At 43.9% G+C, this 23,572-nt stretch overlaps 1 protein-coding gene across 1 annotated transcript in view; it reads right to left on the bottom strand.

Moving 5' to 3' along the window:
• The window catches only part of NPR3 (natriuretic peptide receptor 3), a 118,113-nt gene that overhangs the window by 46,579 nt on the left and 47,962 nt on the right, over positions 1-23,572 (bottom strand). The window contains exon 3 of the mRNA XM_068251250.1: positions 19,022-19,188. Within this exon, the coding sequence (XP_068107351.1) occupies positions 19,022-19,188 (167 nt within the window). The remainder of the gene's footprint in view (positions 1-19,021; positions 19,189-23,572) is intronic.

Raw genomic sequence — 23,572 nt, 5'->3', positions numbered from 1 at the left:
TAGTAGCTTCGTCGGAGTAAAATCTCTTCAATTTAACTAAAATGGCCCTTTAAAAGTCATCCTGTTCTTTCCAGAATGACCCAGAATTCCATCAGAAAGAAAATATAGTCTGGAAGTGCATCATACACCGCTAAACCTAAGACAAACTGACTTCTGTGTCATGTGGTTTTCTATGCTGACCTCACATAATATCGCTTATAACACATTCTTGCTCCAGGTAAATTATTCCGGTCTTAATGAACTTTTTCAGCCAGCCTCGGTTGGCACGCTGAGCTGCTTTCACGCCCCGGGGCCTCCTCTCTCTCCCCCCAGAATAAGCCATTCTTTTTCCTTGTCCAGAATTCTGAAAGATGAAGGCGTTCTTATGTCCTTCATTTGGTTTGGTTTTTGTGGTTTCTAAGGCTGTCCCTGGTGGTCATCTTAATTCATTGCCGGGATGCTGGCTTTCAGGCTGTGTACAGGAGGCATGGAACTCCCAGGCATCACACCGCCGGCTCTAATGTAGCTGGATGTGCCGAGGAAAGACATGCAAGACGCGCTTTGTTCTACGGGGTGGGTCTGTTTAAGTGAGCTGGAAAGAAATCAGGGCGCTACGTAAACCAGCGGGCAAACCTGGCACTGCTCTCTCAAAACAAAGTCATAACTAAGAGAAGAAAAAGAAAAAAAAATATCTACTATTCTGTTATACAAGAACTCAAAATTTACGGCACTGCTGTGTACGCTAGATCAGCTCTTCACACTATAAGAATTTTAATAAACTGTTCTGGAAATCCCCAAGATTTCTGGAATTCAACTTAGGTTGGGCCACCCCTTTGACTGGCCAAGCCTGGCTGGCTCACGTATCTCCATTTCCCATTCAGTCGACGTAGAAATGATATTGGACAGGCAGCTCACTGAACTCCTCCCCTATCCTGTTCTCCCTTACTACCTTATGTGGATGAGGAGTTTTGAGAGAGCAGCAGCGGGTCTCTCTCTGTGTACACAGACTGACAGAGACCTTTCAAGAGAGATCTTTCCAGCATACCGGCTCGATAGTTTCAATTGGGCGAAACGATCAATCAGGTGGCAAAATCTATCTATGCCACCATCACATGGCCACCTGATCTCAGCTGGATATCAATGCCGCAAATTGAGTAATGTATGGGCAAGGTCTTAAAAGTGAAAAAAATTATAGAGCGTTACCTGATGAGGGGAGAAGGGGGGTTAAACCGGATTAGGTAGCGTCCATTACTGCTGCTCCTATGTCCAGAGAGCACATAGCGCTGATTGCCACAGAGGAGGCGGGGAACAGGCAAAGGAGAGCCAGTGAGAAGGCTCTGATAGGCAGGGAAGGGGCGTTGTCCAGAAGTTCCTCTCCTGCAAGGGTCGCTCCTTCCCCATTAGGGAATTTACATTTCCCTTAAAAAATTTCCACACTTTCCAAATAAATAGTATTTTTTTCTGTAGCGTGCACTATGGTTCCAAGCTCAATCTCCACAAACCCGCACACGCCGCAGCTCTTCTGCATGCTGTGTGCAGTACAGCATATCGGAACCATAAGCAGCGAGTGGAGGGGGCGTTCCTAAGGACAGGCAGAGAGGAGGGAATACTGACACTTCCTCCCCACCCATAATCGACATTCTGCTCAGTCGAATATTAAGGCTGAGCAGAGTGGGGGTCACAGGGGGAGCTGGAGGTGGAGGACGGTGCTGTGACATATTGTCACAGTACCACAGATAAAAGAGAATTTATAAGTACAGTATGTTGAGAAAAACCCAGTTCAGGGTTACTTTAAAGGAAATCTGAAAAGACAATAAACTTATGAGATAATGGGCTCGATTCACAAAGCGGTGCAAACTGTTTAGCACGGGTGTGCTAAACAGTTAGCACGTGAAGTGCTGTTTGCGGTCTTTTGCACGCGCAAAGTGCCGCGATTCGCACGAACGCGGACGGCACTTCACGTGCTAACTGTTTAGCACACCCATGCTAAACAGTTTGCACCGCTTTGTGAATCAAGCCCAATGAATTGTATGTGTAGTACAACTAAGAAATAGAACATTGGTAGCAAAAATATGAGTCTCAGCTCAGATAGGAGTCTCAGTTTCCAGCAGGGCTGTGGAGTGGGTACAAAAATCATCCGACTCCGACTCCTCCATATATGAAACCACTGACTCAGACTCCAGGTACCCAAAATTTACTCCGACTCGGACTCCTCGACTCCAACTCCTTAGTCTAATTTTTACAAAGGCTATGGATTTGGATCAAAAATCATCCGACTCCTCAGTTTATTGAAACCTCCGACTCCAGCTACCCAAAATTACTCTGACTCCAGTCCTCAACTAAATTAGTCAGAGAGCAGTGCTATTTACTGAAGCACTTACACATCAAAGATACAGCGAAAGACAACTTCAGATAAGATTCTACAGCAGGGAAATTCAAAGGATCATTAGCTTTGCTCTGTTCTATAGTTTAAAATGCAGAGAGTAGTTTGTAAATTGCAAATATTGAGAATGATGCATCGTTATTAAAAAAGAAAAAAGAAAAAAAAGCTATATAAATTAATATAAAAATATGAGACTCTCTTCTTTTCTACTATTGTTCTATTAATTATCCGTATTACGCACACAGTTCATTATATCATACTTTTTTTTTCCGCTTCAGTGTCACTTTAAAGGCTTTGGATCTGATGCACAATACTTTTCTCTTGAGCTATCTTACAATTAAAATCCCTTGCTGGCACATTGCAAGCAGTAAAAGCACTCAAAATAAATTGTTCCTGATGAACTTAACTTGTAGATGACTTTCTCTCACCTCATTTCAAGTAAAAACGGTCCCAGTGAAGGAAATGCTGGGAATTATTTTATAGAATCTGGAAGCTGGCAGTGAAACAGTACGCACTGTATTTCCACAAGTGTTTACCGCGCTATCTGGAATTATTCTCACATACAGGAATGCTGTTTTGGAGGCCTGGGCTCGAGGTTTGACGCTATGCGACTTGTCCCGCTTGCCTGATGAAATACTTCTGAGCTTGTTATGTGCCTCCCACTCACGGGGAGGGCAGGGGAAAGCGGGCTTTTCAGGACAACTGTATTCAGAGCGTACAGTAATGTCGTTTATCTGGGGAGGGCATCCCTGGAGATCGTGCTGGAAAAGACACAGCGATCGCGGAGAGGACTTGGTGCATCCTTTGGAAAAAGTTCCTCGCCTTCCCCTACCTGTGCGTCACACATGGGCCATAGACCTGGGCTTGTGAACTGTATTATAAATGACACACTTCATTATAAAACCTAAGTATTTATGGAGCTCCCTTAAGCCTGTGCATTTAGCCAGAACAGTACAGTATAAGGCTGGATTCACACAGTACCGGATGACAAACTGATCCGATTTCTGTTTAAAGATGAACTGTAACCAACTTCATCCCAATCAGTAGCCGATGCCCCCTTTCCTATGAGAAATCTTAACCTTTTGTCAAATAGATTATCGAGGGGTCTGTATTGCCGATATTGTGGTGAAACCCCTCCCACAGTTTGATGTCATGATCATGGTCCTGACATTTTGCTGTCTGTGAACCTCGTTGCATTGTGGGAAATAAACGCTGTTTCCAACTGCCAAACAGCCAATATCTCCCTCTGTGCATAGGCATATCTATAAATAATGAAGGTACAGAAGAAGTGGGGAGGAGGAGGGTCGGCACTACAGCTGGATCAGCATCTGATATGGAGGACCAACAGGGCCACAGCGCATCCCACTTGTGACACAGTCAGCGTGCTCTGACTGGAAATGAACAGAAGTCAGGTAGGTACAACAAAGAGTGCGGAGTCGGCACTGCTGCAAACTGTGCTTTAATCCACAGGTGGTAGTTCATCACATTGCGTGCAATACAAATAAGGTAAACATACCGTGTGGTGGGGGCTGTAGGCTGTAAGCTAGTGGCGGGTGCTGGGTACAGGAATAGCCTTACGGCCGTTTCGCGCTATCTGGGCGCTTCTAGAATGTTTATTAGTCCAGTGTTCAGTGAACCAAAGAGATTCTTCCCTGGGGAGGCATGATTCCCAATGGCCTCCTGAGAACCAATGGGAGCCTGATGGGGCTCTGGGATCAGTATAGCTGCGTTTCTTCCATGCAAGGACCCAAATGGATGGCAGCAGGACTTGCAGAGGACTCAAATGAGAAGCGGCAGGTGAGTATTTTGGAAAATGTATGTTATTATTATTTAGAATTTATATAGTGCAAACCTCTTCTGCAGCGTTAGTCTTGTCACTAACTGTCCATCAGAGGAACTCACAACCTAATTCCTACCATAGTCATATCTGTAATGTAGTCTAGGGCCAATTTAGGGGGAAGCCAATTAACTTATCTGGATGTTTTCGGGATGTGTGAGGAAACCAGGGTGCCTGGGGGAAAACCACAGATACATGAAGAGAACATACAAACGCCTTGCAGATGTTGCCCCGGCTGGGATTCAAACCGGGAAACCAGCGTCGCATTCAAGCGCTAACCACTACGCCATCACACGGCTCACGGTGAGCAGCCTAGTGAGAATGGACACCAATTCACTGATTCCGTTGGGCCTCCTGCACAGTACTACCTGAATAGGCGCAGAACACTCTCGGTGATAAGAACACAACAACCTGGGAGAACAGCAAGGGAGAGAATAATGGTCATAAGGAAGCCCCAGGGTAAGTATCAATTCTTTCACCACTCCTCATCTCAAGTTACTTTTAATGTTCACACCCCTTCCCTTGCTTCCCCCTTGATGCCCTTCACAGTTCGGGGGGGGGGGGGGGGGGGGGAATCTCACAAGGGTCATAAAACAAAATATGGACATTGTAATCCTCACACCCATAACAAGTGTAGCCACAAAAATACCTGATCTGAAGTAAGGTCTCCTCTATCGGGGGAAGGGAAGGTTAGTAGTTGGGGCCCCCCACAGTTCTGGGCCCCCCTGCGATCACATGGGCTGCTCCTCTTTAGTTACACCCCTGCTCCGTATCCGTTTTCAAGTGTCCTTAAAATTCGTAGCCAGCATTGGAGCGCCCGAAGATGAAAAGAGTACATTTTCTATGCTCAACAGGAGCGTGGTTAGCCCCAAAGATCAGTGGCACATGCCCCGAATGTCCCCCAGGCAGCTGTGTTGTCTCAATGGCGGGCATGCTGGGAGCTGTGGTGCATCAGTCGGGGGTATGCTTCATCCAACATTTTACTGGGCAGGTCTACATAGACCACTGTTAATTTCATGTAAATTTGGCTCCATCCATGACCACACCCACATTCTGATGCGTGGCCACACCCATTTTCCCCCTGGAGTGTCCAAAAGTGCCCCGGATCTTTTTGGATCCTTGCAACGCCCCTGGTGCTGAAAAATAAATTTTTTCTGTCTGTGAGAAGTGAGGGTTACATAGAATAGAGAGAGGTTGGGAAGGTATTAGACAAGCAGACAGATAGTGGTGCAGACATATAAGTATACAGAACCTGTATATAGTGCTGACATTTTACGTGTGTCCAGGTGTGTTCATACTCATACATATGGCTAATTATTATTATAATTTTTTTATTTTAAAACCTACTACACTTTATTGACTGGGAAACACGTAAAATGGGAGTTCAAGTACCCCCTGAGCGGACCACAAGTGCTTCGTGGGGTGCATTTGTTGCATGCTGAAAACCAAGGCCTCCAGCTCCCACCATTGCACTCAGTGCTGTCTGCTCTCCATTCTGCTCATTGACTCTGTCCGTGGTGCTGACAGGAAACAGGCAAAGGTAGCGGACACCTCAGTCACACATGTCTGAAGGAAGCATTGCTTGTCATCAGCAACAGCCAATCAGAAAAGATTATACTTACATGAACAAATGAAAGGGAGAATGTAACTGGGTGCTACAGGCTTATTATACTACACTCTTAAACACAAAACCATTTAATGTGGGCTGAAGTGGGAAAAACAGTATTCAGGAGTTGAGTCATTTTCCACTAGTAATCGCACAAGCGCAATGCGATTCCACTTTTTTGTTACTTTTTCCCCTACAATCCGATTTGATTGCGTTTTTTTTTTCAAATAAGTGTGTGCATTTGCGTTTTTTATCACTCAATTGTCTGCGATCCTAATTTTTACCTGCATGCTTGTTTCAGGGTTGTGACTTTACAGATGCCAGAAGATCAACAGGACTGCCAGTCAACTGGTATTGCTTAAAAGGAAATAAATATGGCGGCCCCCATATCACTCTTAGCCGTTATGTGTTTATACAACAACTGACAATACGGTGCATCACAGTGATGCTTTTCAGAGTCACCTGACAAATGATTTAGCACTTTCAAAATATGATTTATGTTGTTCAAAAAATGTGTACTGTGTAAATACTAAATACATCAGTGAATCAAAGCCTAACCCTTGATGTGATCTCGTTATCCCTGTTAAGTAACTCTAAGACGGTGTTTTTCAGCATAACGTACCCCTGATTGTGGTTTACATCGTCTCAAGTGCTCTTGGACTCACATAAAACTGTTAGGAAAATGCCATAATTGTTTATAAATACCTCTAAATCATCCCTTAATGCCTTGTATTAACTATAAATAATTATTCAAGCCTGTTTATATATGAAGTATTCTGTAAATCTCTTGCCAAAATGGATAGCAAATAGCTTACTTTCCATCAACACAATAGGAAGGGGGTTTGTGGATCCAATGTCAACTTACAAAAACAGGCATGACTTAGACAGCCAGGGACTCAAACAGTGAGAGTGGGAGCCTGGCAGTCTGCTGCACTGGAAGGGTGCCCATACTGTATATTACTAGATAGATTTATAAAATCGGAAGAGAATCAGTGCCATAACATGGTCTCCCCTGATTGATCTCTTGTACGAAACCAGTCAAACATATTGATCGGGAATGGTGGAAAAATCATGGTCACAAGAGCTTGATTTGGTGTAAGCCAGTACTGGCGTTCGATATTGCGATGACCGATGGAACCTGTCCCCTGGCGTTGCCCCAAGTGTAAGTGTACACCTGCTAAAGGACTCCCTCTGGTGTTCGCTGTCACCGTGAGCGCCTGTTCCATGTAATGCTGGCACATGTTGTGATGTCACAACATGTGCCAAGTGACGTAGCAATGACGCTCTTGGTGAAGCCGAACACTGGAGGAGGGCGGAGTCGCAAGAAGGGGAAGGGGGAGAAACTTACACTTGGTGGGAAGGCAGCCTGGCAGATGGTGCAAGGACAATTTGTAATAAATTTCATGCTGCAAACTATGATGTATGACCAGCTTTAGAAGGCTCAAATGGTTCAAACACACTTTAGATTAAACTCAGCCGAGGCGGTTGCTAAAGTCCACCATGGGTGAGAATGTAGAGGTTGTACAATGGTCTTGATACGTGAGAGATCCAGCATGCCGAATCATCTTCCCCGACGCTATTCTTCACTCCCTCCCTCTGCCTCCTCTGTCATGTGCCGTACATTATTGTCCCTTCATGGCTCTCCATAGTGACAGAAGGCATGCTTGTACAGGCTCGCCACAAACTGTCCCCCAACGAGGAATTGTGTCCCGATCCCTGCCAGGCGACAGTAGTCTCAACTGTGAACTTGGCTTTGAATCCTACAGAGGCAGATGGAGTTGGAAACTTCGTTGAAAGGGGAGACCAAAGAGCACTGGCACTAGAGCTAGGCAGCTGGGGAATAGTGCTGGACCTGAACCAAATTTGTAACCACAAGAGCATGCGCTCAGAAAAGCAGTGCTCGTGTCACAATATGGAGGAGAGAGGAGGCACTGCTCATGCTGAGGTTACCTTTAATCAACGGTTAGTACAGACATGGTCGTGCAGTGGGGGTGACAGCCTGACAGCCGTCTTGCGTAAGCAATGTTTCTTCAGAGGCTAAAAAGCTTGGGAACTTAGATGCATAGATCTGGCTGAAGAAGTCCTAGTGAAGTACAACAAGACAATGGGCGATTTGTCAAACTGATGTAAATTACTCTATTTGCAATGACATTCTTCATTCAAATAAATGTGTATTCTTTCCTGTTGTCATTTTTCCAAGAGAGAACAGAAAAGGACAGGCAAGATCCGTGCGATACGTGTAGCTTCTCTGCTTTCTCTGAACTCTAGAATACATTATGAGTCACTTCCAATGTTGTTTCGCTTATCTGTCACTAATAAAAAGGCAGTTTACAAACATACAAACCATTTATACACGGAAACGCTCTACAAAGTAAACAAAACATCATTTTACTGATTTTATTGCATCACTTTTGTTTTTTGTGACTTTTTTTATCTGCAGGATTAAAGGACCAGCAGATCCTGAAAACAGGACAGGAGACTGTGACCCTATTACCATGGTATACATTGCCCACCTGACAATGCCCATAAACCAATAAGAGTTGTTATATGATAGGGAACTCGATTAGTGACCAGGAGTAAATAAACACTAGGGAATTTACCTTAAAGGGATACTGTAGGGAGGTCGGGGGAAAATGAGTTGAACTTACCCGGGGCTTCTAATGGTCCCCCGCAGACATCCTGTGCCCGCACAGCCGCTCACCGATGCTCCGGCCCCGCCTCCGGTTTACTTCTGGAATTTCAGACTTTAAAGTCTGAAAACCACTGCACCTGCGTTGCCGTGTCCTCGATCCCGCTGATGTCATCAAGAGAGCACAGCGCAGGCCCAGTATGGTCTGTGTCTGCGTAGTACACGCCTGGTGACATCAGCGGGAGCGAGGACACGGGCGTGCAGGCGCAGTAGTTTTCTGACTTTAAAGTCAGAAATTCCAGAAGTGAACTGGAGGCGGGGCCGGAGCATCGGTGAGTGGCTGCGCCAACACAGGATGTCTGCGGGGGACCATTAGAAGCCCCGGGTAAGTTCAGCTCATTTTCCCCCGACCCCCTACAGTATCCCTTTAAAGACAAATTTTGCTGAAAGGTAGTAGTAGGAAAAAAAATCAATACACTGCAAAATTAGCGAGATCAAGAAATGGTTGACACTCAATGTGTAATTCATTCATGTTGTTTTCCCCACAGTCAACCTGTAGGTCTTCATCTTTACTACTGGAAGGAATGAAAAAAAGACAGCACTAACTGCCATCTATAACCACACCCCCTAACAATGTGATAGGATGGATTTTTATACATATATATGCACCGGAGAACTACTGCTTGCTTGGCACTTGGAAACAGCCATTATCTCCCACTATGCAATGAGGTTGACAGACAAGACACTGCCAAGACCATGGTCATGACATCACACTTTGGGAGGGGTTTCACCACACTATCAGCCATAAAGACCTACTGATGATCTGTTTACCTCCCTGATGATCTATTTGAGAAAAGTAAATATTTCTCATGGGAAAGGGGGTATCAGCTACTGACAGGGATGATGTTCAATTCTGGGTTAAAGTTCCTCTTTAAAGAGACTCTGAAGTCTCTTTTTTTACCTAATTTTGTTTAACAATCCTCTTCAGCTTTAATGCCAGAGTTAAATCGCCGCATCCTCAGAGGAGTGATTTATTACCTAGAAAACGACCTGCAAATTTCTACGACTTTGCAGGTCGCAGATCATGCTGCCCTGGCTCGCAGGGCTTTTCTTCCTGGAGAGGCTGAGCTTTGAGCTGTAGCTCTGCCTCTCCGCAATCAATCTCCATGGATCTCTGCCTCCTCCCCGCCCCTCTCAGGGAAAGAAGATTGAGAGGGGTGGGGAGAGGCAATGATCCGTAGAGACTGACTGTGGAGGAGGCAGAGCTACATTGTAAAGCTCTGCCTCTTCTAGGAAGTAAAGCCCTGCGAGCCCGGGAGCTTTGCAGGGCTTATCTCTGGTAATAAATCACTCCTCTGTTGCAGGGATGTGGCGATTTAATTCTGGCATTAAAGCTGAAGAGGATTGTTAAACTAAAGAATGTAAAATAAGAGACTTCAGAGTCTCTTTAAGGAGGTAGTGAACTACTCCAGTGTCCTTTTTTTGTGTTGTTTCTCTTATAGTAAGGCTGGCGCAATGGGTAGGCAGGGGAGGGATTGCATGAGAGGAGCGGGCAAGCCAAGCATGTCAACGGAGAAGACAAACAACAGAGCAATCAAGTTTGTGCTGTAAGCCATCAAGAATATCTTGAGCCTCAGTCCAACCACTTGAATATCTCTTTAAAAACAACTACACACTACAAATAACTGGTCAGCCGTGTCACACAAGCTATATAAGGGTTCCATGAAAGTATACTACAAACATGAAGTCAGTGTACTGGTTGAACTCAATGGACGTATGTCTTTTTTCAACCAAAATAACTATGTAACTATAGCTTATGGGGCCCCCCAGCAAAACTTTTTAATGTTCACACCCTTTCTTTTGCAAGCCCCTTGTGACCCTCACAGCTTTGTGTTTTTTTCCCTGGGATAGTACGGCTGTCCCTGCTGCTTTAACCTCCTTAGCGTGGTGGCCGCCGGGAGGTCTGTGAAGGGCAATGCGTGCAGCGGGCATTTTAATTCACCTCCCGGGGGATCCCGACGTCGGCCGCGTCCTGACGACAGCCGGCAATCTCACTATAGGGTTACAGCGCTACCTGGAGGACGGAGGTAAAACTGCTGCGCTGGATCCCAGGGAGGTGAGTGAGTGCTTTGCTGCTGCAGATCTCTCTGCGGTGTGATTTTTTCCAGATTTTAGGATCTAAAAGCATGCAAAAGAAATTGCATCGCTTTTAGACCCTAAAATCTGGACAGAATCATAATGCCAAGGGGGTAATTATTTTTCCTGCGCACCTTAAAGCGGAATATAACCCAGAATTTCTTCTTTGCTCTAAAAGATTATTTACAGCATATACACATTGTTTTTTTTTTGTAAAACAGCATTCAAAGGGTTACATCACAGGGCTAACTCTTTCTTCTGCAGGGAGAACCCGCATCCAAACTGCTTATAATCTTATCTTGTGTACACATTCTTTACTTGATACATTTATGTAATCATTCTCTGGCTGTGCAGGACTTCAGCTGATGAGTGCTGACGTGAAAAACAGATCAGAAATTACTGCTGGCAGCAATTACAACAGAATGACAACAGTTATAAATAAAATGCACCAGCAGCTTTCAAAGTAAATTAACTGAACTTTGGGAAGTTATAATGTCTAAATAAATATTTATAATTGAGCACAAAAGCAAATATGATAATTGTATGGGTTATAAAAAGTAGGATACACATTTTTGTTGAAAATGTTGTCAGAGTTTAAATTCGCTTTAATCTAAACCAAAACTGTAACTCGTAAATAACCCTCTCATCGTTAAATGACCTTTTTGCTATTACAGTTTATAAAGTGAATCATCTAATTTTCACACTCCACCAAGCAGTCAGTAGAAAAGTTAGCCTCATTGACAAAACAACCACCAACAAAACTATTTTTGCACCCAGTGCACTTATATATACACCCTGGAGGCATTTTAACATTACACAATGGTCAAGATCAGCATCTAGATGGCCCATTAAGTCATTTCGTGGTAAAGTAACACTAACATATGCATGAGCGTCAAAACAACACAAGCCGGTGACTTTAGCCGTGCTTACTTTATGATATAAAGATGCTAATTCTCCCTTCATGCGCTGTGTGTGCAGCGACACTGCTTACATTTCAATGCTCAGCACAGAGTAAATGTTTTCATATTAAACTAGATTACGCTGGATTTCAGCTTGTGTTTGCCTTCGAATACAACAATATGCAAATCCAGATAGCGTTCTCTCAACACAAAAGTCAGGGACAAGATGTCTATTTAGAGTGGCTGCAGTGGTGTGCCACGGAGCTTGTTATCTGGCCGTGCAGACAGCCCAGAGGATTTCCATGAACGCTACTTATCACAATGGCCTTTCACTTAAAAAAAAAAAAAAAAAAAAAGTTTCAATATCAGGACAGCAAAGAACAGAATTGCTTTTACAAAACAGAAGGGAAAATTCTAGTACATGTCCAAAAAGCAAGACCATAATGCCTCAGTTCAGGGAGGTGGGTGGAGCTATGCAAATTGGACAGCACGGTGGCATAGAAACACAGCAAGGGCACTATCTGCAGAAGTTTGTATGTTCCCCTCGTGTCTGGGTGGGTTTCCTACAGGCACTCCGGTTTCCTCCCTTGTCCCAAAAACATACAGACAAGTTAATTAGCTTCCTCGTAAAATTGTCCCTAGACTATGATACATGCACTACACAATACATACATAGACATAGGACTATGGTAGGGATTAGACTGTGAGCCCCTCTGAGGGACGGTTAGTGACAAGACAATACATAACACTGCGGAAGATGTTGGCGCGATATAAATACTAAATAATAATAAATAGTACAGTAGAGTCACGGTTTTCCAGCACCGCGGCGAGGATCCGCTGATGCAGGATTAAAGGAATACTATCGATCCCCAAGTGTTCTAAAATGACAATGTGCAAATAATGTCTAAGTAGCTGTGTAAACCTTTTCCTACTTTTCATGTTAAATATCAGAGGCAAAAACTAATTTATTGAGGGTAGGATTTAGCTATATTGGGACAAATCAATTGCAGAAGGGGTGTCTGCTTCAATGCACAGCCAGAGTTGCATATCAGACTACAGAAAGCAAATATCAAACATATCAAACTCTGAAAGCAAAAACAGTATGAAAAGCTGTGACAATTCGTTACATTTCCTCTGCTCTCTTCAGACACTTCAGTCAGAAACAGAGCTCACAACAGCTGCAGCTCCTGTGTCCTGACTCTCTCTGTCACACACAGAGCTACACAAAGAGTTAACTGATCAAGTGTGAGGGGAATTTCCCCTCTCCTCATGGCTCAGTCAGCCGTCAGTTTTGGCGTCAGTAAAGTTTGAAAGTATTTTGCTAACAGTAAACAAAGAAGTTGCTACTAAAATGTATACACCAGTACTTAGCAGCACTTCCCAAACAATTCCTGTGTCAATTAAAAAAAAATATGTGACTCGATAGTATTCCTTTAAGGTGCTTTCTGGTTGCTTGAGAATTATTGTAAAAATAGGCTGGCTAATACAGTTCTATACCCCACATGTATGATGTTAAAATACAGTAATTAGAAGTATGTGAAACTTGGTGGCCATGGAGCCAAGCAGGGGCATAACTAGACTTAATAGGGGCCGCCTGCAAAAATGATAGCATGGGGCCCTTGTTACTGCAACTCCATGAGGGTCATGTGATCGGGAGCTGGCGAATGGCGGCAGGAAGTGTTCTGCTGTAACTGGAGCGTCTAATTTTTTCCTTCTTCCAGATGCTGCTTCACTCGCTACACTGTATGATGGAGGTGGCGGGGATGTTTTTTTAAGCAAATGGGGAGGTTTTTTGCTAATTGTCAGTTGGGGAGAGGAAGGAGGAGAGACCCCAAAACCCTCTGGGTCCCCCTGCCATGGCAGGGGTTGCAGGGGTGATTGCTACGCCCATGGAGCCAAGTCTTTAAGCACAGCAGAGCCCACTAACAGCCTTAAAGGATACCATAAGTGACATGTGACATGATGAGATAGACATGTGTATGTACAGTGCCTAGCAAACAAATACCTATGCGGTGTTCCTTTTTTTTCTTTCTCTGCCTGAAAGAGTTAAATATCAGGTATGTAAGTGGCTGACTCAGTCCTGACTCAGACAGGAAGTGACTACAGTGTGACCCTCACTGATAAGAATTCCCCTTTTACCTCTTTCTTGCTCTCAGAAGCCATTTTCTGCTAGGAAAGTGTTTTATAGTTGGAATTACTTATCAGTGAGGGTCACACTGTAGTCACTTCCTGTCTGAGTCAGGACTGAGTCAGCCACTTACATACCTGATATTTAACTCTTTCAGGCAGAGAAAGAACAAAAGAACACAGCATAGTTATTTGTGTGCTAGGCACTGTACATACACATGTCTATCTCATCATGTCACATGTCACTTCGGGTATCCTTTAAGGTGGCCACTAACGAACCAATTTCTAGCGAAAAATTGTTTGAGCGATCATAAATTCTGATTGGATTAGTTGTAAATATTCTCCATTGATGAGCACAATCAATTACGAACGATTGTAAAAATAGTCGTCCGATTGGATTTTGGTCAAACCAAAATTTGGAGTTTCTTGTTGGTTGTGATAGATAGGAAGCAAAGAATAGTTTATTGATGGTGTAGTGAACGATTTTTTTTCCGATGAGAATTATCTGATTGCTCAAATGATTTTTCGCTAGTTGGCCTTCACCACAGTATGAGTACTGCCTGCGATTTGTACTGGTTGGTTGAATAACCGAGACTCCACTGTACTTTCATGCTGTCTTAGGCCAAGCATGGATTTAGTAGTAATTTTGTCACGTCCCTGATGATCTCAGAACTGGTGAAAAAAATGGAGCGTCCTCAGGGGTGCAGAATCTAAATGACTATTATGTTTGGGGAGGGAGGCTTTTTCTGCTGAATCATTTACTACATTATACAGTGGGTTGCAAAAGTATTCAGCCCCCTTGAAGTTTTCCACATTTTGTCACATTACTGCCACAAACATGAATCAATTTTATTGGAATTCCACATGAAAGACCAATACAAAGTGGTGTACACATGAGAAGTGGAAAGAAAATCATACACGATTCCAAACATTTTTTTACAAATAAATAACAGCAAAGTGGTGTGTGCATAATTATTCGGCCCCCTTTGATCTGAGTGCAGTCAGTTGCCTATAGACATTGCCTGATGAGTGCTAATGACTAAATAGAGTGCACCTGTGTGTAATCTAATGTCAGTACGAATACAGCTGCTCTGTGAGGGCCTCAGAGGTTGTCTAAGAGAATATTGGGAGCAACAACACCATGAAGTCTAAAGAACACACAAGACAGGTCCAAGACAGGTCAAGGATCAAGTTATTGAGAAATTTAAAGCAGGTTTAGGCTACAAAAAAATGTCCAAAGCCTTGAACATCCCAAGGAGCACTGTTCAAGCGATCATTCAGAAATGGAAGGAGTATGGCACAACTGTAAACCTACCAAGACAAGGCCATCCACCTAAACTCACAGGCCGAACAAGGAGCGCGCTGATCAGAAATGCAGTCAAGAGGCCCATGGTGACTCCAAGAAAACCTCTTGGAGACTGTGTGGCACTAATGTGACAAACATCCCACGGAGCACTGTTCAAAAGATAATTCAAAAATGGAAGGAGTATGGCACAACTGTAAACCTACCAAGACAAGGCCGTCCACCTAAACTCACAGGCCGAACAAGGAGAGCCCTGATCAGAAATGCAGTCAAGAGGCCCATGGTGACTCTGGGCGAGCTGCTGAGATCTACAGCTCAGGTGGGAGAATCTGTCCATAGGACAACTATTAGTCATGCACTGCACAAAGTTGGCCTTTATGGAAGAGTGGCAAGAAGAAAGGCATTGTTAACAGAAAAGCATAAGAAGACCCGTTTGCAGTTTGTCACAAGCCATGTGGGGACACAGCAAACATGTGGAAGAAGGTGCTCTTGTCAGATGAGACCAAAATGCAAAACGCTATGTGTGGCGGAAAACTAACACTGCCCATCACTCTGAACACACCATCCCCACTGTCAAATATGGTGGTGGCAGCATCATGCTCGGGGGGTGTTTCTCTTCAGCAGGGACAGGGAAGCTGGTCAGAGTTGATGGGAAGGTGGATGGAGCCAAATACAGGGCAATCTTGGAAGAAAACCTCTTGGAGTCTGCAAAAGACTTGAGATTGGGGCGGAGGTTCACCTTCCAGCTGGACAACGACCCTAAACATAAGGCCAGGGCAACAATGGAATGGTTTAAAACAAAAACATATCCATGTGTTAGAATGGCCCAGTCAAAGTCCAGATCTAAATCCAATCGAAAATCTGTGGCAAGATCTGAAAACTGCTGTTCACAAACGCTGTCCATCTAATCTGACTGAGCTGGAGCTGTTTTGCAAAGAAGAATGGGCAAGGATTTCAGTCTCTAGATGTGCAAAGCTGGTAGAGACATACCCTAAAAGACTGGCAGCTGTAATTGCAGCAAAAGGTGGTTCTACAAAGTATTGACTCAGGTGGCTGAATAATTACGCACACCCCACTTTGCAGTTATTTTTTTTTTAAATGTTTGGAATCATGTATGATTTTTGTTCCACTTCTCACGTGTACACCACTTTGTATTGGTCATTCACGTGGAATTCCAATGTTTGTGGCAGTAATGTGACAAAATGTGGAAAACTTTAAGGGGGCTGAATACTTTTGCAAAACACTGTATTTAGTGGTCCCCTGTAATAAGATTTTCTGTTGCAGCTGGGACACCTTTACCTATTCCGATAGTTCTAGGAACAACTCATTCATGGGAACAGTGCGTGCAATGAGTTCCTATGAAAGTGGCATGGCAATTGCTTACCAACAGGAAATTTGCAAGCAGTACATAGTGACCTCTGTGTACTTTAGGATGAAGACATGACACTGTCACAGGATCTTCAGAACAAAACTCACCCAACTGGAACAACACCTTCAGTGTTCTGAGCCAGTTATAAGAGGAAGTAGAAAGATTTAATGGCTTGTTTTGTTAACAATGAGTGTTAATAGTCCTGCTTTGCAAATAAGCTGTTTATTCAGGATACATTAATATGCCATTGTCTCTGAAAACGGCATGTGTATTCACAAGAAGACAAAAATACGTAGATTATTTTATTTCAAGAGGAACTGTGGCCAAACAGCTGTTGCTTAGAATTTTCACTTCACAATAATAATAATAATAATAATAATAATAATAATAATGTAATAACATAATATTATTATTTGCATAACTCACAATGAGGATGAAGCCCTAAGCCTCTCGACCAATGCGCTTACATTATTATTATGTTTATTTTACTGTATATGGTGAATAATTAAACAACCTTGTCATGAATGTCAAACAAGAAAGTGCCAAAGCTCGTCTACTGCTTAACGTCAAGAAAACTAAAGTCATGTCATCTGCTCAAATAAACCATCTGCAAATAGATGGAGAAAATGTAGAACTTGTAACAGATATAATTTTCCTGGGATCTATAGATGCTTGTTGCTTGGAAGGAAGGTTGTAAGAAGTTTGGGCTAGATACAAATGGATAGAAATGTCAATTATCAGGATAGTTAGAGCCATGGTCTTCCCAGTAGTAACATATGGCTGTGAAAGCTGACCTATAAATAAAGTCATGCAAAGAAAAATGGATGCTTTTGGATTGAGGGTATGGAGAAAGCTGCTGAGAGTTCCCAGGACTGCTAGAAGATCTAACCAGTCAATCCTTAAAGGGAACCAGAGGGCCCAGAAAAAAGATTCTATACATACCTGGGGCTTCCTCCAGCCCCATACGCACGGATCGCTCCCACGCCGCCCTCCTCCGCTTCCTGTATCCAGTGGTACCAGGTCCCGTAGTTTCGACCAGTCGGCGGCAGCACGCGGACAATTGTCCGCATCACAGGGGCTCCCGGCATACCCGTACGCGCGCAGCTGCATACTGCGCATCCGCACGCGTAAGGATATGGAGGGAGCCCCTGCTTATGTGTACAATTGGCCGCGTCTGCCGGAAGTAACGGGACCCGGTACCGGCGGATCCAGGAAGCGGAGGATGGCGGCGTGGGAGCGATCCGTGCGTATGGGGCTGGAGGAAGCCCCAGGTACGTATAGAATCTTTTTTTCTGGGCCCTCTGGTTCCCTTTAAAGGGGAACTGAAGTAAGAGGTATACGGAGGCTGCCATGTTTCTTTCCTTTTAATCAATACCAGTTGCCTGGCAGCCCTGCTGGTCTATTTCTCTGCAGAAGTATCTGAATAACACCAGAAACAAGCATGCAGCTAGTCTTGCATGCTTGTTCAGGGGCTATGGATAATAGTATTAGAGCTAGAGAATCAGCAGGGCTGCCAGGCAACTGGTATTGCTTAAAAGGAAATAAACATGGCAGCCTCCATATACCTCTCTCTTCATTTCCCCTTTAAAGAATTAAGGCTGGAGCGTTCACTAGAAGATGATACTTCTATTAAAACTCAATACTTTGGTCACATAAAAAGAAAACCAGATTCTTTGGAAAAATCCATGATGTTTGGAAAAATTAAAGGCCAAAAGAAGAAGAGAAACACAGAGGTTAAGATAGATAGATAGCATATGTGAAGCTATGAGCATGCCTATGCAACAACTGAGAGAAGCAGTGATTGACAGAGACATCTGGTGTGAAGAAGTTCATATGGTCACGAAGAGTCGGAGTTGATTGAACAAATGAGGTGGAGTATAAATACAAATTTATGTAGCACTTACATCTTCTGAAGCACTTTACAGAGTACAGTCATGTCACTCACCGTCATCAGAGGTGCTCACAATCTAATCCTTCTGTAGTCATACAACCTATACAGTGGGCACCTACATCTGGCTACCTATACTGGGGGCACCTATACCAGGCTACATATACTGGGAGCACCTACACCTAGCTAAATCATGGCAATGGCAGCTTCATGTGATCTGACATCATTACGTACCAGCGTGTCACATGACGTCGCATTCACCATGGAGATAGCCGCTGGAAAGTGTGATTGGGTGAGTTATGCCTAATACACACAATAAGATTTTCTGTCCGATTTCTTGCCAGATCGATTATTTCCAGCACGTTCGATCTGATTTCTGATCGATTTTCCGAACGATTTTCGGTTCACTTCTATGGAAAACTGATTGGAAATCAGAGCAGACATGCTGGAAATAATCGATTGTGTGTATTAGTCATTAAACCAAATCATTCCTCGCCTACACAAATCTGGAGGGATTGAGGGGGACAGAGTGACAAGTCCCAGGCCGTATTCTAGAGGAATGCGGCCCAATCCTACAAAAGTTTGCCCACCCCTGGTCTAGGACATTCTTCCCCGACTTGGAGTTACCAAATCCACCGGGACCGCGAGTTACTTAGTGACTGTATTAATTATCCATTTTATCATCTGAAAAAATATGGCACAGCTAAGTGAAAACACATGTGGAAGCAGCGCTAGCGCAGGAACTCTGACATGTGCTGCGGCAGCCGTAAGGGAGTGCGCGGGCCAGGGAATTTTGTCACCTTTGATTAAATTATGAGGTTGTTTACAGACAGGCAAAGCGCTCCGCTGGTCATTGGCTACTTACGTAATCGTCTTCATTGAGTCCGAGCTTTTGAACAGAACTTTTCACCTCGATGGAAAACTTCTCAAACTCTGGTTTTACTGTCCTGAGTAGAGTGACTGTTTGCAGGGATGAGTACGCTTGCTTTGCTTCAAGGTCCTGCTTGTCTCCTCTCCTCCACGAGCCATCTCCTAGGGGAGATATAAAAATATTTACAAGCCGGGCCAGTCACCATGAAGAGGCAGTTTCTCTGTTGGATATTGCCCTTTGCCTAAGGTGTCCAGTAAATACATATGTTTGTAAATAACAGTATAGTCTATTGTGTTATATATTAACATTCTACAAAGTAGGACATTTGCAGGAATACATATTACAGCCAATTCATGCATTACATAGGTTAAAAAAAAGTATATATCTACAGCTTTTTTTTTAATCTTTTTTTTTTTTTTAAGAATAGAGCCAGGCTGACTGAGATAAGATTCATTACAGCGGAACTATTTATGATTATATTGGAATGCTTGTATACTACATAATAAACACAGAGCAGTGGATAAATGGAGTTTAATTTTGTGGATGACAATCTCGCTTTAATATCTGTAATGCTACACACAGTACTTGCTGCGTTTATTACAGGCTTTTTAAAGTACACTTGAACTGAGAAGAATACGGTGGCTGCCATATTTATTTCCTTTTAAACAATGCTAGTTGCCTGGCAGCCCCGCTGATCTCTTTGGCTGCAGTAGTCTATGAATCACACACCTGAAACAAGCATGCAGCTAATCTTGTCAGACTTCAGTCAGAGCACCTGATCTGCAGGCTTTTTAGGGTGTACGGCTAAAATGACAGTGGCTGGATAGCGTACTGGCTCTGCCTCTGAGGCGGGAGACCTGGGTTCGAATCTCGGCTCTTCCAGTTCAGTAAGCCAGCACCTATGCATTAGGAGACCTTGGGCAAGACTCCCTAAGACTGCTACTGCCTATAGAGCGCGTCCTAGTGGCTGCAGCTCTGGCGCTTTGAGTCCGCCAGGAGAAAAGCGGGATATAAATGTTCTCTGTTTGTTTGTTTGTAAAATGACAGCCAGGCAATCTGCATTGCATAAAAGGAAATAAATATGGCAGCCTCCATATCCCTCTCACTTCAAGTGTCCTTTAACCTCCATGGCGGAAATCCCGAGCTGAGCTCAGGGTTAGAAAAATATGTCAGGAGCGGTAATCCCGAGCTTAGCTTGAGGTAGCTAAAATAGACACTGCTGCAAATTACCTGGGTCCCGCGTCCGATCGGCGCTATCCAGTGGGACTCCAGACTTCTATTTCTGGCCACCGGGATCCCCCTCTCCTCTCTTCTTCGTGGATCCTGGTGGCCAATCAGTGGTGGTTCGGTGTACGGGAGTGGCGTGACGTCATCGGGGGCGGCGCCAAAGTTTACAGTAGACCCGATCTCTTGCACAGGGCCGAAGGAAAACTGAGAAATGCACCCTGTATGTAGAGAGTTTAGCCTGTCTGGACCTGATTTGTGGGCACATGACAAAGGGTAAACATAGAGAAATGCGCCCCATATGTATGGAGAGAGTTGAGCCTGCCTAATCCCCCCTCTGACTGGACCCGATCTTGCACAGGACAGAAGGTAAACAAAGAGAAATGCACCCTGTATGTATGTAGAGAGTTTAGCCTGTGTAATCCCCCTTCTGAACCTGATCATTTGCACAGGACAGGACGTAAATATAGAGAAATGCAGCCTGCATGTAGAGAGGAGTTTAACCTGTCTAATTCCTCCTCAATGGTTTCTAATCACAAGTTGTAATTGATCTCTCCCCTGTGTCACATGACTGCCATGGCAGAGATGGCAGATAAGCTCATTTGAAAGCACAGGATGTTAACAATATAGCCATTTAGTTCCCAACTGCTGCTGAGCTAAGTGCTTCTGCTAATCTGCCTTACCGTTACCGATTTTCGCCCGGATTTTGACTACTCTCTGCCTGCAACCTGCACTGACCTCTGCCTGGATTTTGACTACTCTCTGCCTGCCGCCTGTACCGACCTCTGCCTGGATTTTGACTACTCTCTGTCTGCCGCATGTACCGACCTCTGCCTGGATTTTGACTACTCTCTGCCTGCCGCCTGCACCGACCTCTGCCTGGATTTTGACTACTCTCTGCCTGCCGCCTGTACCGACCTCTGCCTGGATTTTGACTACTCTCTGCCTGCCGCCTGTACCGACCTCTGCCTGGATTTTGACTACTCTCTGCCTGCCGCCTGTACCGACCTCTGCCTGGATTTTGACTACTCTCTGCCCGCCGTCTAAGACTGAAAGCAAAGGGGGAAAAAAAATCAGAAAGGAATCGCGCTTCTACTGCCCCGATTGTGATGTCACCCTCTGTGCCATTCTGTTTCACAATATAACACACGCTGGAGGTGTATTAGATATATATGTACATACTATATAGTCTGGTGCCTTATTTGTACAGTTTCACTATTCTTTAAGTTTATTCATAAATTGAATTATTTCAACAATTTTGTGTTCTAGTCTTTTATCATACGCGGGATGTCTACAAGATCTCTATTCTGATATATTTTGGTGAGTTATGACTTAAGAATTGGAGCCCTTAAATTCTTGAAAAAATTGTACAGCTTTTAGACCCATAAATCCAGAAAGAAATGAACCGTCAGGGAGGTTAATAGTCATGGGAGAAAACTCTCCTCAAATTTTAAGTTACTCGAAATTGAGCCAATCATGCCCAGTAGCTGCTGATAAGCTTTCCTTCTGTCTACTTCTATACGCTATTTATGTTGACTACCAGTCTGTTTGCCAGTAGAACTTTCCTAAGGGCCCTTTTCCACTAGCAATCGCAATCACAGACGCCAGCAATTGCAATTTTTCATTAGTTTTGTTATGCAATTGCGATTTTTCATTTGCATTGCATTATCCCTCTTAAAATTGCTCCAGAAAGCGATTGCGATTTGCAAATTGAATCACTATAGTGGAAAATACTTCTCAAGATTTCTATGATAAAGTAGCAACCCCAGCGATTTAAAAATCACTAGCGATTTGCGATTTTGCGATTCAGCTGTGTAGTGGAAAAGGGACATTATAGCAGATTATACACAGTATTTCCCCCAGTATAGACGAATAGCCAATAACAAGCTATGTTGAGTCCCATCAGCCATAGATCTCCATAAAACTTGGACTGGAGTTTCCTTATAATAGTCCAGGTTCAAATAAAAAGATCTACATCATTATTAATTATTGTTACACAGTAAAGAAACTAGGAAATGAAGAGAAAACAAAAGATAGATCATCAAGAAAGAATGTGAGCTCCAAAGATTTACATCCACATGATGGATAAAATGATATGGTCTCCTAGTTCCCAGTGTAAAGATCCAGTCATCCAAAAGTCCTCAAGCTTCAAGGACAACAGAAGTGAGAGAGACATGGAGGCTGCCATTATTATTATTATTATTTATTGAATTTATAAAGCGCCAACATATTACGCAGCGCTGAACATTAATTTAGGTTGCAGACAATATTTAGGGGTGACATACAGCAATATGACAATACCTGAATACAAGAAAACCAGATCACACAGCACAGTATGAGTACCAGGTAATGCTTAGTCAGTCACTGGATGGGAGCATGGAGATTAGGCAAGTTAGGTTCACTCAGATGCATAGCATGGGTTCACAGTAATGGAGGTGCATGATCAGGTAGGACACAAAGGGAGGAGGACCCTGCCCACAGGCTTACAATCTAGAAGGAGAGGTAAGGACACGAATGGTAGGGGACCAGAGTTCAGCTGTAGGTTTAGAGCACTTGTGAGGGGTAGTAGGCCAGAGTGAAAAGGTGAGTTTTGAGGGCTTTCTTGAAGATGTTGAAGGAGGGGGCTACCCTAATGGGTGGAGATAGGGAGTTCCATAGTGTTAGAGCAGCTCTTGAGAAGTCCTGGAGGCGTGCATGGGACTGGATGATACGGGGGGCAGTTAGGCGAAGTTCATTGGAAGAGCGGAGTGAGCGGCTAGGTGTGTACCTCTGAGTAAGATCGGAAATGTAGGTTGGGCAGGTTTTGTGGACAGATGTGTAGGTCAGACACAGCCATATTTGTTTCCTTTTAAATAATGCCCACTGCTTGACAGTCCTGCTGATCCTCTGCCGTTAATACTTTTAGCCGTAGACCCTAAACAAGCATGCGACAGATGGGGGGTTACTGACTGAAGTCTGATTAGATTAGCAGCATGCTTGTTTTAGGTACTACAGAGAACCCAGAAAGTTCACGGTGACCAAGAAGCACCAAGAGAGTATAAAGGGCTAAAAGGGACCCAAAGTTCTCTTCCTTAAAACAGAAAGTATTTCATCTTTAAGTGAGCAGGTATGGTTTCCCACGATGCATCACTCCCAAATATGCAAATCAAATCTTTCTGCCTCTGAAAGCCTGGCACCCATCCAGAAACACTGTACAGTACAAGGAGCCTCCTAGAAAGGAGGACCTAGGCAAGCTAGCAGTAGTGATGAGTTCACGGGTAGTGAGCTACTCAAATCCGTGATTAAAATGAGGCTTGATTGCCTTAGGTGTGCGGCTGGGTG

This window comes from Hyperolius riggenbachi, chromosome 1 (assembly GCF_040937935.1).
Source record: "Hyperolius riggenbachi isolate aHypRig1 chromosome 1, aHypRig1.pri, whole genome shotgun sequence".
Taxonomy (NCBI): domain Eukaryota; kingdom Metazoa; phylum Chordata; class Amphibia; order Anura; family Hyperoliidae; genus Hyperolius; species Hyperolius riggenbachi.
This window is presented reverse-complemented; position numbering and strand designations above follow the sequence as displayed.